The sequence below is a fragment of the Chrysemys picta genome, chromosome 10, assembly GCF_011386835.1.
Source record: "Chrysemys picta bellii isolate R12L10 chromosome 10, ASM1138683v2, whole genome shotgun sequence".
Taxonomy (NCBI): Eukaryota; Metazoa; Chordata; order Testudines; family Emydidae; genus Chrysemys; species Chrysemys picta.
The window spans coordinates 52,842,442-52,858,697 of record NC_088800.1 but is presented as its reverse complement, the minus strand read 5'-3'; the positions used below and the strand labels follow the sequence as shown (position 1 = coordinate 52,858,697).

Genomic DNA, 16,256 nt, shown 5'->3' with positions numbered 1-16,256 from the left:
GCCCCAAGCATGTGCTTGGGTGCCTGGTGCCTGGAGCCGGCCCTGGGAAGAGCCCAGGGCTGGGGCAGCAGGAGGTGTGTGTGTGTGGGGGCAATGGTGGGGGGGTAGGGGGGAGCCCAGAGCTGGGGTGGCAGGGTGTGTGTGTGTGGGGGGGAGAGCCCAGGGCTGGGACGGCAGGGGGGTGCAGTGAGGAGCCCAGGGCTGGGACGGGGGGCAGCCAAAATTTTTTTTGCTTGGGGTGGCAAAAAACCTAGAGCCAGCCCTGGATAGAAGGCTTGGCTTGCAAGCCCTCTCTGCACAGCCATGGGTAGTAGGAGAGAATAGAAGCATCGGTTATCCCATTAGTTAGAACAGGAAGCCCATGGAGCCAGAAGGACAAGTCAGCAGCATATCCAGCAGGGGGAGGGAGCTAAGGGCTGGTTTGAACGCAGCCTCCAGGGTACTGAACCACGGGCCAGGAGCTGTAAGTGTTCTGCAGAAAGCTGATGCACGGGTCTGATGGGGAACCTTCACTCTGGCATTTCCTAAGTTGAGCACTTGACTTGCAACCTTAATGTTCTCTTAACATAACTGCTAGCAGAGCACCTCACCCTCCCTGATTGAACTAACCTCGTTATCTCCATACTGATTTATACCTGCCTCTGGAAATTTCCATTACTTGCATCTGAAGAAGTGAGGTTCTTACCCACGAAAGCTTATGCTCCCAATACTTCTGTTAGTCTTAAAGGTGCCACAGGACCCTCTGTTGCTTTTTACAGATTCAGACTAACACGGCTACCCCTCTGATTCTTAACATAGCGTGTCTGAGGGTGGAAGTTGGGGGGTTAATATGGAGGTAGATCCACAAAGCCTCTTTGGTGCCTCACTGCCTCTTTAGGAGCCTACATCCAACATCTAGTTCCAATGACATTTTCAAAGCCACCTCTCAGGTATTGCCTAGCCCTTTGCTGGCAGGCATGTGCACAGCTGCCTGGCCCCCAGGGAATGACCTGATCAGTCCTAGTGCAAGCTGCAGGGCCAGCGGACATGAAGAGGGATTCTCAAACGAGGTGTTCCCTCGCCTGTCTCCCGGCAGGGATGGGGCCCCATAAAAGACATGCATGTGTGGCGTGTTGGAGCTACCGCACTTGGCAGAGCTAATTAAATAGTTAGTGGAGCGGCGAGCAGGGCCGTGAACCTAACTGTCCCACAGCCCCTGTGACCACTGGGCTAGCCTTGCTCTTTCTCCTGATGAACATTGAATTTATTTAGACAAACTGGAACAGCTCCAGCAGGAGACGCCCTTACCCACGTGCCCAGGTGGTCACCATGCTCACCTAGGGGGTGGGACCTGGCTTCAAGTCCTTGCTCCCAATCCAGTAGAGCAGGGATTGGAATCTGGGTCTCTCACATCCCAGATGACTTTCCCAACCACTGGCCTATTGGGTATAATGGGGTCTCATTCTCTCTCTCTTTTTTTTTTTTTTTTTTGCTGGTTAGCTCTAACCCCAGGAGAGGGTTCTTGGCCAAGAAGCCTGAGTAGAGAGAGCACGTCCCTTCTGCCCACCAGATCAGTGGGACTTAGACACCTAAACACCTTTGTGAATCTGGATCCTAAGCCCTACCCCTTTTCTCTGCATTTCACTCCTGCCCAGCCCCAGCAGCCCCTGAGAATGCCTTTCCCTGCCTCAGTCTCTATGCGTAGGGGGATCCTGGGTGGCTAACTCAGGGGTGTGAATTCCACTAGGCAGCAGGGTACCTAGGCATTAGGCATTGTAATGCCCATGCCCTATGTGGATCTAGCCTGTAACGCATGTACACTTCTGCGCACACACTACACTAGTGTAAGGTGTATAATATACCTTTAATGCATAGCATGCTTGTGCGTGCAGGCGGATCTATAGTGCACATGACAGAAGGCTCAAACACAGGCAATGGCAGAGCCCTGGCAATCCGAGAGTCATGATGTGATGCCAGAGCAGCATCAAGGCTGCGCTTTACGGCTCCTGCTAGAGCAGAAGAGGGGCGGGGACAGGACGGTCCCAGGAAATGCCTGTCAGGGAGATGGGGAGAGAGGGACAGACAGCAGATGCCTGCACTTATGCTAGAGAAGAAGGGAGGCGTCTTGAAGTAAGACCGGAATGAGACAGACACAAAAAGGAGTGCAGGGGCCTTCATTGGAATTCAGGCTTCTCTTTATCTTGTCACCTGCTGCCATGCTATCTCAGCCTCAGCTGAATGCCCCCCTAGGAAGAAGCCCCCCCAATTAAGTGAGCACAAATTGGAGTGTGGGATTGGCCAATCCCCTTCATTGTGCCGGCCATCATTTATCTTCCGGGGCTGACACAGCCTTTGTCTCTCTCCTTCCCCTCTCTCTTTCCGTCTCCCCTTCTCTGTTTCCATTTTCCCAAGAAGCCTTTAATGAAATCTGCCCTTAATTAAATCCACATTTATTTGCATAATTACCAGGAAATTGAAATTAGCCTGTGGACGTGGCTGGAATACATTTAGGCTTTATCAATCATTCCCATTATGCAGGGCAGAGGGGTATGATGTGGGGGCTGAGTCGTGGCAGACACACTCCGCTGGTTCGGGGTAGGGTAGCTGTGTATGGAGGTGCCCTGGGACCCCCGACAACTCTGCCAGTCCCCCTCAATCCTGGCCCACAGCCCCCCTGCTATCCCAGTACTGGGCTCCCCATACTGCTCTGCCGATACCAATCAGTCCCAACCTGCAGCCCCCCTGCTCCTCCAGCCCTGGATTCCCCCCCAGCTCTGCCTGCGCCCCTTACTCCTGATTTACATCCTCCCTGTGGTCCTGGGCTTCCCACAGCGCTCTGCCGGTGCCCCTCACTCCCAATGTGCAGCCCCTTTGTGGTCTTTTATGTTGGCACTTGTCCTAGCCTTGTGGTGGTGGTGGTGTGCTCCTGCTTTCTATTAACCTCCAGTGTAGCCCAAGGCACTTGGCAGTGCTCGAGTGCTCAGCAGAACTGGTTCTTCCGAGGGCGGTGGGGGAGTTGAATGGGTTGGAGTGACTGGCGGTCTGCTGGCAGAGGCTGTTTGCATTGGATCACTGGTTCTGGGATAGCTATTAGCTCAGACCTCTCCCACCCCCCAGCAAGGACCAATAATCTCCACGGGGACAAATACTTTGAAAAGCCACAAGAATCCCATGAGTCCCACCGATTCCTGAGATAATAGGGCCCAAACAGTGCTTCCAACAGTGCAAACGCCATCTGCCTGGAGGAGCACTGGAGTAATCAGCAAAAAGAAGAACAGGAGTACTTGTGGCACCTTAGAGACTAACAAATTTATTAGAGCATAAGCTTTCGTGGACTTCTTCGGATGCATATAGAATGGAACATATATTGAGGAGATATATGCATCCGAAGAAGTGGGCTGTAGTCCACGAAAGCTTATGCTCTAATACATTTGTTAGTCTCTAAGGTGCCACAAGTACTCCTGTTCTTCTTTTTGCGGATACAGACTAACACGGCTGCTACTCTGAAACCTGGAGTAATCAGGGTAGCTGTACAGGGCTTTGAGGGCTAGGCCCTGAATCCAGACCTCAAAGCCACAGTTCTACTCCCCAAATTGGGCAGAAGTAGCCAGAAAAAGGAGCTGCAAGGACCCAGGTGGGAGGTGTGTGCCCCCCAAGCCTGCTTTAGTTGGGGTTGGTCCTGCTTTGAGCAGGGGGTTGGACTAGATGACCTCCTGAGGTCCCTTTCAACCCTGATATTCTATGATTCCACAAGACCAGCCTGGTTCCCTGTCCCCAGCTATGGTTACTCCATTTACCTAAAGCCGGGTAGCACCCCCCACTGATAGCGGGCTGCTCATGTTACCAGAAGGATAACTGAGCTCGTATGCTGTGTGCTTCATGCTATTGCCTCCTGAATGTGAAGTCTTTTATTGCTGCTGAAGGTTGTTGAGTACTGACTGCTCAGACAGAGACGCCATCTCTGCAGTGAGGAATCGAGTCTTGGAGCTATTGCCAGGACTCCAGGATCCTACTCCTGCTTCTTTGCCCTGGCTTTTCTTTGGGCAACGCACTTCCCTGCTCTCTGCCTCAGTTTCCCTCTCTGTAATGATCCTGTCCCAGAGTCCTGGCATGTGAGTAAGGGTTAATTCATCAATGGTAATAAGGCTCTGAGAGACCCAGGATGAAAGGCATGCTAGGCGCTCCAAGCAGTCATCATTCATTGGGCCCGTTATTTATTAATGAATTGCAGGATGCACTTTCAAACCAGCCCCTCAGCTTTGCAGACAGCATCCCCTAAGCTTCAGCCACATCTGTCCCCTTCTTCCAGTGTGCTGCATGTCACAGCTTGGGAACCCACCTGCCCCAGGACGTGAGCCAGGTGCCTCTGCCGCTGTGGTTCTGGCCTGTTCTGACTTGCACAGAGAAGGAACTCGCCGCTGTCGCTATGTACTTGAATCAAACAGGAAGTGACGAATGGCAAATGAGCCTGACAAGCTGCTGGGTGATGCCTTCCCCGTGGTTTGGGTGATTCCTTCCATGGGACAATCCTGACGCCAGGGTCTCGGGTGGTAATGGGAAACCACCCGGGTACCCAGCAGTCTCTGGGTTTGCTGGCATGAATGTGTGGCAGAACTTATATTGCCATTGCTACGTTGTCCCAGCTGCAATATAAACTGCTGGCTGCAAGGCCTTCCCACCCCACTGCCTTCTGCCTCCACCCCTCACTGCTCCTTTCTGTCATGGGCCAGAGTTACCAGTGCCTCGTACGACGGGGGCTGATGATGGTCTGAACCTTTCACTGCTGGGTCGCTGGTTCAGATCCCAGCTCAGGGTGGGAATGACTGACAGCAGCTCCCTCTAGGGGCTATGTGAGATGGGCTGCTAGACTCAGTCTAGCTTGACGACGGTCCAGGTGTCCGTGCCCTTCTGAATCCCCACTGCGACTGGTTGGCCGAGTCAGCAGGGAGGCCAGGGGTTCCATGGGGCCAAAGCTAAAGCCCAGCGGGGATGCTTACACAGCCACTGTCTGCCCTGTACCTGCTCTGGGAATACAGAGCTAGACGCGAGGGGGAGCAGCAGGAAGAAAGATGAGCCCAGATTCTAGAAGGTATTTAGGTGCCTAACTCCCTGACTACCTGGGAGGGTCTGGGCCACAGTCCCCTCGTGGGGGAGGAAGGATGGTCTTGTGCTGGGACGGGACTGGGAATCGGGAGATGTAGTTTCACTTCCCAGTCCCTGGATGACCTTGGGCGAGTCACAGCATCTCTCTGGGCTTCCAGAGACAATACTACTGGGGATAACCAACCTGCCTGGGTGTGTTTAGACTGTAAGGGCCATCTCTCAGCCTGTGTTCATGCAGCACCTGGAGCAGTGAGCTCAGGTGAGGCCTCTAGGCACAGCTGTAATATAAATGACGATGATTCCAGTAGAGAGGAAACATTCTCGTTCATAGAAAAACTCTTCCTTCAATTTGACCCTTCAAAATGATCCATTCCGATATGGCAGGGAAGAGGCCATTTGCCCATGTGTCCAATACATACACATATGCACCCCCATGCCCTCAGAATGCACCCACTCCCCACAGAACCCGCCCGACCCAGGAAAAACTCAAAACACTTATTGGGATGGATTGTTGGTGTGTTTTCCCCTTGGCTTTATTTTATAGCAATTGTCCTCAATATAGAATTAAATAACACATTTAAAAAATCTCCTGCTCACAAGTCAAAGAACTCCAAAGAATTTACAGCCATGTGTTCTCTTTTGATTATTTGTTTGTTTTCCCTTTTCCAGGAGGGGGCGGGAGAAATCCAACAACAGCGCCATGTCTGCTCATTTTCATTCAGTGACTGCCCCTCTCCAGCGCACTGTGCAAGCACGGAGTCTATACACCCAACCCGTTCACAAGGCTAAGTCAAAACACAACCAACGGGATGCAGTGATGCTTCATGGGGAGATCAACAAAAACAGCTGATGGAGGAGATGCCCACGCTGCTGTACAGCTCAGATTCAGTTGGGGAAAACGGGATGTCCAGCCTGTCACATCTACTCTCACCGTCTCCTGATCCATCCATCTGTATCTGTCAGTCTTGCTCAGTAAGTTGTGTCCATTTAACACATGCAAGGGCCTTATCCGGCTCCCATGGAAGCCAATGGCCAAACACCAGTTGGCTTCAAAAGGAGCAAGGTCACTGTCCTACCTGCTCTGAGTTTCCTGGTGTGGTTGCTGGCATGCTGAATGTCTGGAGGGGTTTGAGGGGTTCCGTGCATGGATTTCTTTTGCAGGTTCAGATCAAATAATGTCATGAACCTTTGTCCAAAATTCCTCAACTTTCCAAGGCTCGCTGTCCAAGTGAAGGGCTGAACCACCCCCCACCAAGGAAGTATCCATGGCATCCATATAGTCTAGTATGACCAGATGTCCCAATTTTATAGGGACAGTCCCAATATTCAGGGCTTTGTCTTATAGAGGCACCTATTACCCCCCATCCCTGTCCCAATTGGACACCCTAACATAGTGTCAACCAGATGGAATGGGGTTCTCACCAGGGGCAGCCTGCTTGTGGGAGATTCCCAGCCTGGTTTCTGCTCCAAAGATGGTTCAGCTCGGAGAACATCCAAGCTCTTAGGAGCACTGATGCCCAGGGACAGTGGGTGGAACTATCCCACTGACTGGGAGAAGAGTAAGACACACCTTTTTCATCTTGGTGTTGCCTAAACAAGAAGCAAAGACCTCTGGATTATTGTCACCTCACCAATCAGAGCACTGCAATAAGGGCTGCAGCAGGGGTTAGGGGAGTGATTGGTCCTCTACTTGGCCACCTTTACAGCAGGTTGGATAATGGGTGCTGACTTGGAGAAACCCATATATGGGGAGGGATGGACTGTCCTGGCGGAAGCTGCCTTCTCCCTACAAACCCTTCCCCCACACTGAAATAACGAGGACTCTCAATCCTCATGCTCTAGGACAACAGCTTGGGTCAGGAAAAATTTCCCCTGGTGCGATAGGACTGCACAGCTAGGTGCATTATGGAAGAGGGGATTGACACCTTGCTTCAAAGCATCTGGAACTTTAGCAGCCAGGATGCAGGGCTAGATGGGCCATTGAGCTGTTCTGGTGTGAGACCAGGCCAATTACTGGCTGCCAGCCTCATGTACTGGACTCAGTCTGCAAGGGAGCCAAAGGATAAACTCTTCTTGGGATATTTTGGGGTGGACTGGGAATCTGACCAGAAAGACTGTTCCAGGGACACCTCTAGCTGGATGGTCAGACACTGGCCAGTCTGGATAAGCGGCTGGTCATTTGCCAGTCATGGGAGACCTTCTCTAACTCAAGTGGGGTCTGTGCAGTGGAGCTGAGGAATTGGATTCTAGTCCAGGGTCTGCATGGGCAGGTGTGTAATATATGTAGTAACAGTGTCTGTTCTCTGCAGCACATGCATTCATTCCACTCTCCTCTGAGTGATGCCACAACGAGACTCAGGGAGGTTGTCAGAAGAGCTGGTTGGAAAATTCAACTTTTTTGGCTGACATTTCAACTTTCGCTGAAAAAAAACCCAGGGCAAAATGTTTGCTAAATAAATAAAAAACACAGCCCTTTTTTGGACCAAGAGTCAAAACACAAGCTCCAGCCCTTCCAGAAAGCAGCAAATACACTCGGTGCTTTTTGTGCTGGCGAAGACCCAGCCCCCTCCCTTCAAATGGGACAGCCCTGGGGGAAACATCACTGCATTGTTACAACAGAGAATCCCTTTTTTTTCTTTTTTTTTAAAAAGGCCTTCACATCCATTGAGTTTTTGCTTTTTTTTTTTTTTTTTTTAATATATCTATGTTGTTGTGGTTTTTTTTGTCATTTTTAATTTTTGTTTTTTCTTTTTAACAGTGACAGGAACTGAGGTAACACCTGTGACACTATAACCTCTCCTACAGGAAGAATATCCACAACCCGACAGCCAAAGGAATTACCACCCCCCTCGACAACCTAATAACAACAATGCAACGGAAAAAATATCACACACACACACACACCCTGAAAATCAACAAACCAACCAGAAAAATAAAAAAAGTTCTATGTGGTGTTCTTATTCCTTATCTACATTATTGCACGAAAGATCAAGGACATTGAGGGACCTAAGGCAAAAAGGAGAAATTGCGACTCTATTATCTAAATCTGTGCAATGCTACCTCTAAAAAATACTCGAGCCCTGGTCTTCCCCAGAGCACAGGGTGACACCTAAACAGGAGGGCAAACGGATTGCGTTCACCCAAAACGTGGACTGCTGAGGAGGGGGCGACGCTGGGTGTTGTAATGTTGGGGATGGGGGGAGAGGCCCAATGGATGGGATTGGTGATGCCAAGGAAGGTCAGGAGATTCAGGGGTCAGCAGGCTGCTAGTCTGAAGGGTAGGAGAAGCCTCTCAGATGCTGTCCCTTCCTCACCATGGATAGGTAGTCGTTTGGGTGGATCAGTCCTGCCAAGGGATGGAGCAATGGGCTATCAGACATGGTGCCCCTTGGATACTGTACCCAGAGGTTCTAGAGAGTCACCATTGGTGCCCTGGCAATGGTGGGGAAGGAGGCCAGGGCTGGGTGTGTGCTATGGTCGGCAATGGTTATACAGAAGACACACTTTTGCTTTCTGCTGAAGTCCAGTGGCACTGGCTGTCGGGTGTCCCCTGCGTGTTGGGTGCGGGGCTCAGACCATGCCCGCCCGCCTGGTGTCTGTTTGTAAACTGCTGTTGCTGCTTAATAGCGTGATAGCCCTTTTTGCAGTAGTGAGTGAGTTGGGCCGTGCCCAGAGGCCGGGGCTGGGGGGCGGGAGCTGCTGGCCAGTGCGACACCTCCACTCAGCCAGTCCAACTCCCGTCCCCTGAAATGGCCCCTAGGGAGCACAGCCAGCCCTGGGGAGTCTGGGACAGGGCGGGGTGGGGGAGCAGAAGGGTGGACAGCACAGCTCTGTGTCACTAAAGCACCAACAGTGCCCAGCCCACAGCAAGCCGGGTGGCAGGACTAACCATGTCTGTGCCCACACTGCAAGCCACTGGCAAGGGGGCCAAGCCAGATGCTCGACAGGGATCTGTCTTTGCTGCAGTGCTAACCCAAGCGCCTACTCGCATCACCCTCCCTTCCCATCCCCACACAAGCCTGATGGTGCTTTACACTCGCGCTAGCTGGCCTGGGCTATAAGCTAAAACCCGGGTGCTGATTATGCTTGGACTGGTAACCTGCCCACTTTGCAGTGAGGACGCCACCTAAACCACTCATGTTCTGCTAGTCCTCTGATGACCTTCCCACAATCCCCTCCCTGCCATGAGCCCAGAAGGGCAGACAGGTTCCCCATAATTCACTGGGAATGCATCATAGACAGTGGCTCAGCTCGCTGCAGTGCAAAGCACCATGGGACGGGCCACCCCAGAAGTCCTAGCGACACACACAGCGAGCGCAGCACCAGATGCAGCTGCATCTGGCTTTGCACAGTGGCTGTTCACATCGGGCTAGAATCTGGGCACTGAGAACACCCCGCCTGTCGCATGTTAGCTCTGCAGGGAAGATCTGCCCTGAGGTGCAGGTGGGGTAGGCACATGGCAGATCATGGGGACAAGTGAAGCCCCCCTGTGGGATGGCAGGGATCTGTAGTCCCTGATCTCAGGAGGAAGTCCCTTTGGTGCATGCCCTTGACTGAGAAAGAGCCCATATGCCTTGCTCTTCCAGTACCCTGGGTACCCTCTGCTCAGGGCCAGAGCTGGGAGGCAGCAGAAGCGAGTCTGGAGGAGGCAGCTGAGCCAACCCTGTGGGCACCTCCTTGCAGAAGCCAGAGCCCCAGACACCCCCTCAGGGCCTGGGTCCCATTTGTGCATGGCCTAGGGCTCTGCAATGAACTGCTTCCCCACCTCACCACCCCCAATGCCCACAGGACCGTCTCTGGCTCTGAAGCACCCATACATGTTAATTCGATCCCCCGCCACAGCCCTGGGCTGGGCGTTCAGCCCCCTTGCTCCAGAGCCAGCCGGGGGGGGGGGGGGGGAAGAAGGGAAGGGAAGGGTTAGTTACTGATTGGACCTGCTAAGGCCCTTTCCCAACTTGCCCATGGAGAAGGCAACTCCGGCCTCCAGGTCTGATTCAACAGGAGACCAGAGAAGTGCTTATATCCAACCCTGCCCCTCACACACACCAGCCCATCTCTCTCATACACACTCCCACCTCACACACACACACACACTCCGATCTCTTTCTCGCTCACACACACCCTCCGATCTTTCTTGCTCCTGTCGCTCGCTTAAACACACACTCCCACCTCTCTCTCACACACCCTCCCATCCCTCGCTTACACACATACTCCCATCTCTCTCTCTCTCACACACACCCCTCCCACCTCCCACCCCCAGATCTCTCTCTCTCTCTCTCTCACACAGACACAAACATATCCCAGCTCACACCCCCCTTCACCCTCCCATCTTTCTCACTCACACGCACACACCCTCCCATCTATCTTACACACACACACACACACACACACACCTCTCCCATCACACACATACTACATGCACACACCCCACATACATATCCCAGCTCACACACACCCCCAACACACCCACACCACCTCCTATTACCAGGGCCAACTCCAGCGTTTTTGCTGCCCCAAGCGATCGGCAGCACTTCGGCGGCAGCTCTACCGCCGCTGCTTCATCCTTCAGCGGCAATTCAGCCGCAGGTCCTTCCCTCCAAGAGTGACTGAGGGACCTGCCGCTGAATTGCCGCTGAAGAGCCGGAAGTGCCGCCCCTTTCTGTTGGCCGCCCCAAGCACCTGCTTGCTGAGCTGGTGCCTGGAGCCGGCCTGTGGCACCCTGCCACTACCACAGGGCTGGGGACTTCCCACCATCCTTTGCCCACACCGGGGTTTGCGAACCTTGCCTGCCAGTGACCGAGCTGGGACCAGCTGAGTCAGCAGATGCCAGTCAGCCTCCTGCTCCTGCCACAACACAGCCCAGTAATGCAGGTATGTGTGTGTGTGGGGGGGGGGGTTGATACCACAGCTAGCGAACAGCTGAGCACAGCTGGGAGATGAAGCCCAGCTGCCATCACTGGGCTATATACAGGCTTTGGGGGTGGGGTGCTAGTGGGCTCCAGCATGCCAGGGAAACACAGCCGCCTGCCCCACTCAGCCCATGGCTGTGGAAGGCTCACATTAAGAGGCAACCATGTCAGGGTGTGTGTGTGGGGGGGGGTAATTTCCAGCTGCCTGTTCCCAAGCCACTGAAGCTACTGCCCTAGAGGTGTCTGTGCCTCCATCAAACAGCCTTGCCATGGGCATCTGATGGCAGTGAGTGGGCTCCCAGCAGAGCCCTGGCTAGGGGAGAGCTAGCTGCACAGGGTGTGACAGTGGCTGAACAGGGCTCACCGTGGCACTGGTGGGACACAGAGGGTTAGGGCTGGGAGCTGGCCGGCAGCTTGGATTGGACTGGGTCTAAGTGGATGCATTCTAGAGGCCAGGGCAGCTCAGCGGCAAAGCCCATCTCCCCAGGGGTCCATGCTGCAGCAGTGCCTGGTATACCAAGGACATTGCCTCCCTGCAGCCCCACCCAGCCCTTCACGCCGCTCTTAGTGCAGTATGGCTGCAGTGCATGGTGAGTCATCCAGAACACACTGGACACAGGGCTCTCGCCTGCCCTGACAGCGCCACCGCCTTCTGTCTCTTCTCTCCAGCACCCCCTGCTGCCTCCAGCTTGTCATGGAAACTGGCCAGACTTTGGGGGCAGTTAATAGCTTTCCCTTCTGGCCACCACTTCGGGGGTTGGCTCCAACGCATCCATCTAGGGGGTGGGTGCTGTGCCAACCCCCATGCCAATGCCTACTGGTTTGCCTTGGGCAACCCCACCAGCTGACTCTGTTTCGGGCTGGCTTCACCTGTCCCCTGCGCCTTCCACTGGTGTGCACCTCCTCCCCAGAGGCAGACGCAAGCAAGAGCCATCCAGCCCAGGAAGCAGGTGCCAGGCCAAGCCCATCAGGGGTATCTGTGAGCACCCCTTCCCAGGCCCCTGCCTGCCATCCAAGCCCCAGCCCCATATGGCCTAGCACTGCATGCTGATGAGAGCCTAACCAATGCAGCCACCAAAAACCCCACGGAGCAGGGGATCCGGAGCCTGATGGCGGCTCTCCTGCTGCCCATGTCCTTCCAGTTAAGACCAAATGGGTTAAGTCTCTGCTCCTCACAAGGCATCATGTGCTATGCCCTCTTGCTCCCCAAATGGGTCCCAGTGCCCAGCTGGCCCACTGGGGCTAGGGACAGGGAGAGGCTGTTCCTTGGGAAGGGTGATGGTGACAACAGCCGGGCCCAGTCGGCTCGACACACACACTGACACATGGAACACACTGACATTTGCTACATTTAGCGCTTGCTTCCCCCACTGGTACAGAGAGAAGTGCCCTCAGGATCCCTCAGCAAGGAGGGGAGCAGCAGGAGCTGGGGCTGCCCGAGTCCCCACCCCTGGGGGACGTGCCCTGGACATGGCTGGGCTCAGGCTGTCAGAGAACTGGCCCTGAGGAAACCCCCTTTACAGACAGACCAGTGGCTCAACCAGGCTTACTGGCTTTCGCTTTATCTCCTGCTCCCCATCACAGACCGTCCTCCAAGCAGGATGGCAGTGGGGGATGGGGCAAAAGGGGCAAACCATAGCCTGCTTGGTATTAAACAGGCTGGTGCACGCTGCCCCCCCCAATCTCTCCAAAGGCCTCCTCCATGGACTGGGCTCATGAGCCTTCCACCCAAACCTCAGGAGTCCGCCCCGCCAGCCCCCCCTCCAGGGAAATCACAGGAGAGTCGCCGCGCCTGAGCGCGGACACAAAGAGCGAACAAAAGAGTGACAGCGGGCAGTGCTGGAGAGCAATGCTGCTGCAGTGCCCGCTGGGATGGTGCTGGCCCCATGCTCTCTCGCAGGGATCCTGTAGCAAGATCCCGAGCCCCAGCGCCCACCCTGCCCCAGGGAACAATGCACCAGTTTGCATATCAAGCCTTGACAGTGATAGGGGCCCCCGATGACCCCAGAGCCCCACACCTGCTGCCCGCAAGATGGCCACCCTTGTTGCTTATTAACTACAAACCACCCATCACTGGCAGCCCCACCCCATCCTACCCCCCACCCCACCCCCACACACCCAATGGCTGTGACATCCCTGCTGAGCCCCTGCTGCCCGCAAGATGGTCACCCATCCGTGTGTCCAAGACTCAGTGCCGATTCCCTCCCTCCTGTGGCTTCCTGCTCTCATCCCTGTGAAAGTCCCAGCCCACCCCCAACAATGGGAAGAGCCTCAGCGCTCCTCCCAGGCCCCACTGACAAAGCAGGGGCACAGTGCAGAGTGCCAGGGGAAGCAGCCTCCAACCCAATCATGGAAGACGTGATGGGGAGGGGCCGCCATGACACACATGGTCCTTCCCGGCCACCAAGCCGGGGCCTTTCTGCCTGGCTGTGTCTGCACTCTGGCCTTTCCTCCAGGGTTTAGCTGTACGTCGCATCCTCAGTATCAGTGAGTACTAGCAGTGTGAGTATTTTTTGCTTCGGGAGACACGGCTCCTGGTCCCTTTTCACACAAAAAGGAATCCCCATCCCCCCTTGACCCCCATTCACCAGTGGGGCGGGGAGGCGGGGGTGCTGACATCATCGTTGCAGGCTGTACGGAGCAGAGCGGTGTTGCGAGGACCAGCTGTCCCCTCATTCCCACTGAGCCCTCATCAGACACAAATCTCTATTGCTGTGGCCAGGACCATCTGCCCTTTGCCTTTGTCCTGCCGCCCGTCCGTCCGGCTAGCTCCCCCAGGGGAGGGCAGGCCTGGCTCGGAGGCAGAGAGCCGGGGGCCACTGCCTTCCGTCAGGATGGTTCTCTTGAGCGGGGTAGGGGTGCAGGAGCTGGGCGTCTCATGGCGGTGGGGGCCAGCGGAGAGCTTATCTCCGGCATGCTTGCGGGAGCGGTAGGAGGGCCGGCGGCGCACCTCTGACATCAGGTCATACTTGATGAAGTAGAAGACCTCCTTGACGGGGCAGCGCTTCTCGGGGTCCAGGGCCAGGAGACGCTGGAACATGCGCAGGGCGTTGTCTGTGAAGCGCCGCCACTGGGATGGCAGACCTGCCAGGCGCCCCTTCTGCCACCGCACAAACTCCTCAAAGAAGGTGTCTGAGGCAGAGGCTGCCTCCCAGGGGAAGTTGCCGGTCAGGACGCAGAAGATGAGCACCCCGAAGGCCCACACATCGATGCTGGTGTCCACGGCAAAGCCTTCGGCCCGGCCGGCCTGGCACACCTCGGGCGCCGTGTAGGGTATGGTGCCGCTGATGCGCTTCACCCGGCAGCCCACCTTGCGGGTCATGCCGAAGTCGGCCAGCTTCACCCGGCGGCAGTCACGGTCAAAGAGCAGCACGTTCTCCGGCTTGATGTCCCGGTGCACCAAGTTCTTGCTATGCATGTAGTCCAGGGCCAGGCCCAGCTGCTGCACACAGCGCTTCACCATGTCCTCGGGGAGGCCCACCTATAAGGGTAGATACTGCATATTAGCACCGGGCATGGGGATGAGGGGCAGGGGGTCACACGTGGAGTCAGACAGGCAGGCACTGGGGGTTAAGCCACAGAAAAGAAGCGAATGGATTAACAACAGGTTGGCTCTCCTGGGGAGTGTCCCTGACTGCCAGGCCGCCCCCAAGGTGTATGGGGCCCATCACAGACATGTCCTGTTGGCACATTTCAGGTCACACAAAGACTCTCCCCTTAGGAGCTTGAATTAAGGAGGTCCTACCATAATTCCTTTATCAGTGCTTAAGCTCCTCCTTCCCAGGCCTCCATGTGCCCTCACACAGATGGAAGTGTGTCACTCCGACATGGCACATGCCCCATGCTCCTGGTCACTGCGGAGATCACCGCCCACTCCGAGCTCTGTCCCAGACCTGGCCGCACTATGTATTTCTTCTCTGGTCAGTATCTGGTAACGAGCTGCCCAGACCTGGCCGCACCATGATCCATGACATGGAGCCACGGCTCTCCTCTGAGGGCACATCCCCCATCCACTGTCACCCTCCAATCCCAGGTAAGGTCCCCTTCTCCCAGTGCTGGACCCAGAAGTCAACTGGCAGCAGGATCTCAGTTGAGGACCTTCTCCTGAGAGAGGCCAAGTCTGGAGATCCACCTCAGCCTCTCCTCCTCCTGGGTCTCTCTCTAGAGCCTGTTAATCCCCAACAGACCGCGACACCCTGGGAGGGGGCATAGGTGCTGACTCCGTGGGTGCTCCAAGGCTGGAGCACACACGGAAAAAAATTAGTGGGTGCTTAGCACCCACTGGCAGCCAGCTCCCCTCTGTAGCGCCTCCCACCTGCCTGCTGCCCCGCCGATCAGCACCTCCCCCGCCCTCCCAGCTCCTCCTGCCTGCCTCAATCAGCTGTTTCACAGAATCGCGCGGTACAGGAGACGCTGGGAGGGAGGGGGTGGAGTAGGGATGGGGCACGCTGGAGGGAGAGGGTGGAACTGGGTGGGAAGAGGCGGCGAAGGGGCGGGGAAGGGGCAGGGTGGCAATGGAGGCTTGGGGGAAGGGGTGGGGTGGGAGCAGGGTCTGGGGTGGAGCGGAGGGTTGAGCATCCTCCGCGCTTGGAAGAAGCTGGCTGAGAAGAGCGATGGAGCTAGAGGGGCTGGTTGAGGAGGCGAGATGAAGGGTGCTTGGCCGAGGCGGTGTGAAAGGGAGGAGAGGAGGTCGTAGTGTCCCATGTGGGAGCAGGGAGAGGAATTGCTTAAGGTGCTCTGGGGTTGGGCAGGGTAAGAGGAAGGAGACTGACAAAAAGAAAGTCTAGGCTGAGCTTCAGGAGAAATATCTAAGGCAGAGAGGTCCAGAGGGACATACAATAAGCTCCTACAGGAAGTGGTGGCAGCTCCATTTAGCACGGGCCAGGGTCCTGGAGAACAACCCAACACTGGCCCCTGGGTGGGAAGGGGATGGACTAGGTGACCTAAAAGGCCTTCTCCACCTCTAGCGTCTCTGATGGCAGTGTTCCCTCGGGTCCCTATCCAAGTGCAACACAGAAGCTGGGTGGAAATTTGGAAACCGTCATCATCCTGAAATGGCAGCCAACAAACTGTCTCCCTCCCTCCCACACACCAAGTGTTTGAGGGGGCGATCGGGCGGCTGGGTGAGAACTGCCAGCCACTTGGGCAGGGCTGTGAAGTTCAGCAGGGGTGGGGATACAGTTCCCCTTCTTCTCCAGGGGGCAAGGTCCTTATCCCTCACCACCACCTTGGAGACCAGAGCAGGCCTGGTGAAACCAGTCCAGA

At 55.5% G+C, this 16,256-nt stretch overlaps 1 protein-coding gene across 2 annotated transcripts in view; it reads right to left on the bottom strand.

Moving 5' to 3' along the window:
• Positions 1-5,580: 5,580 nt before the first annotated feature.
• Positions 5,581-16,256, bottom strand: part of SBK1 (SH3 domain binding kinase 1) — an 89,887-nt gene continuing 79,211 nt past the window's right edge. For both annotated transcript variants that reach the window (XM_065559809.1, XM_005311621.5), the window contains exon 4: positions 5,581-14,472. In XM_065559809.1, coding sequence (XP_065415881.1) covers positions 13,684-14,472 — 789 coding nt within the window. In that variant the 3' untranslated portion in view covers positions 5,581-13,683. The remainder of the gene's footprint in view (positions 14,473-16,256) is intronic.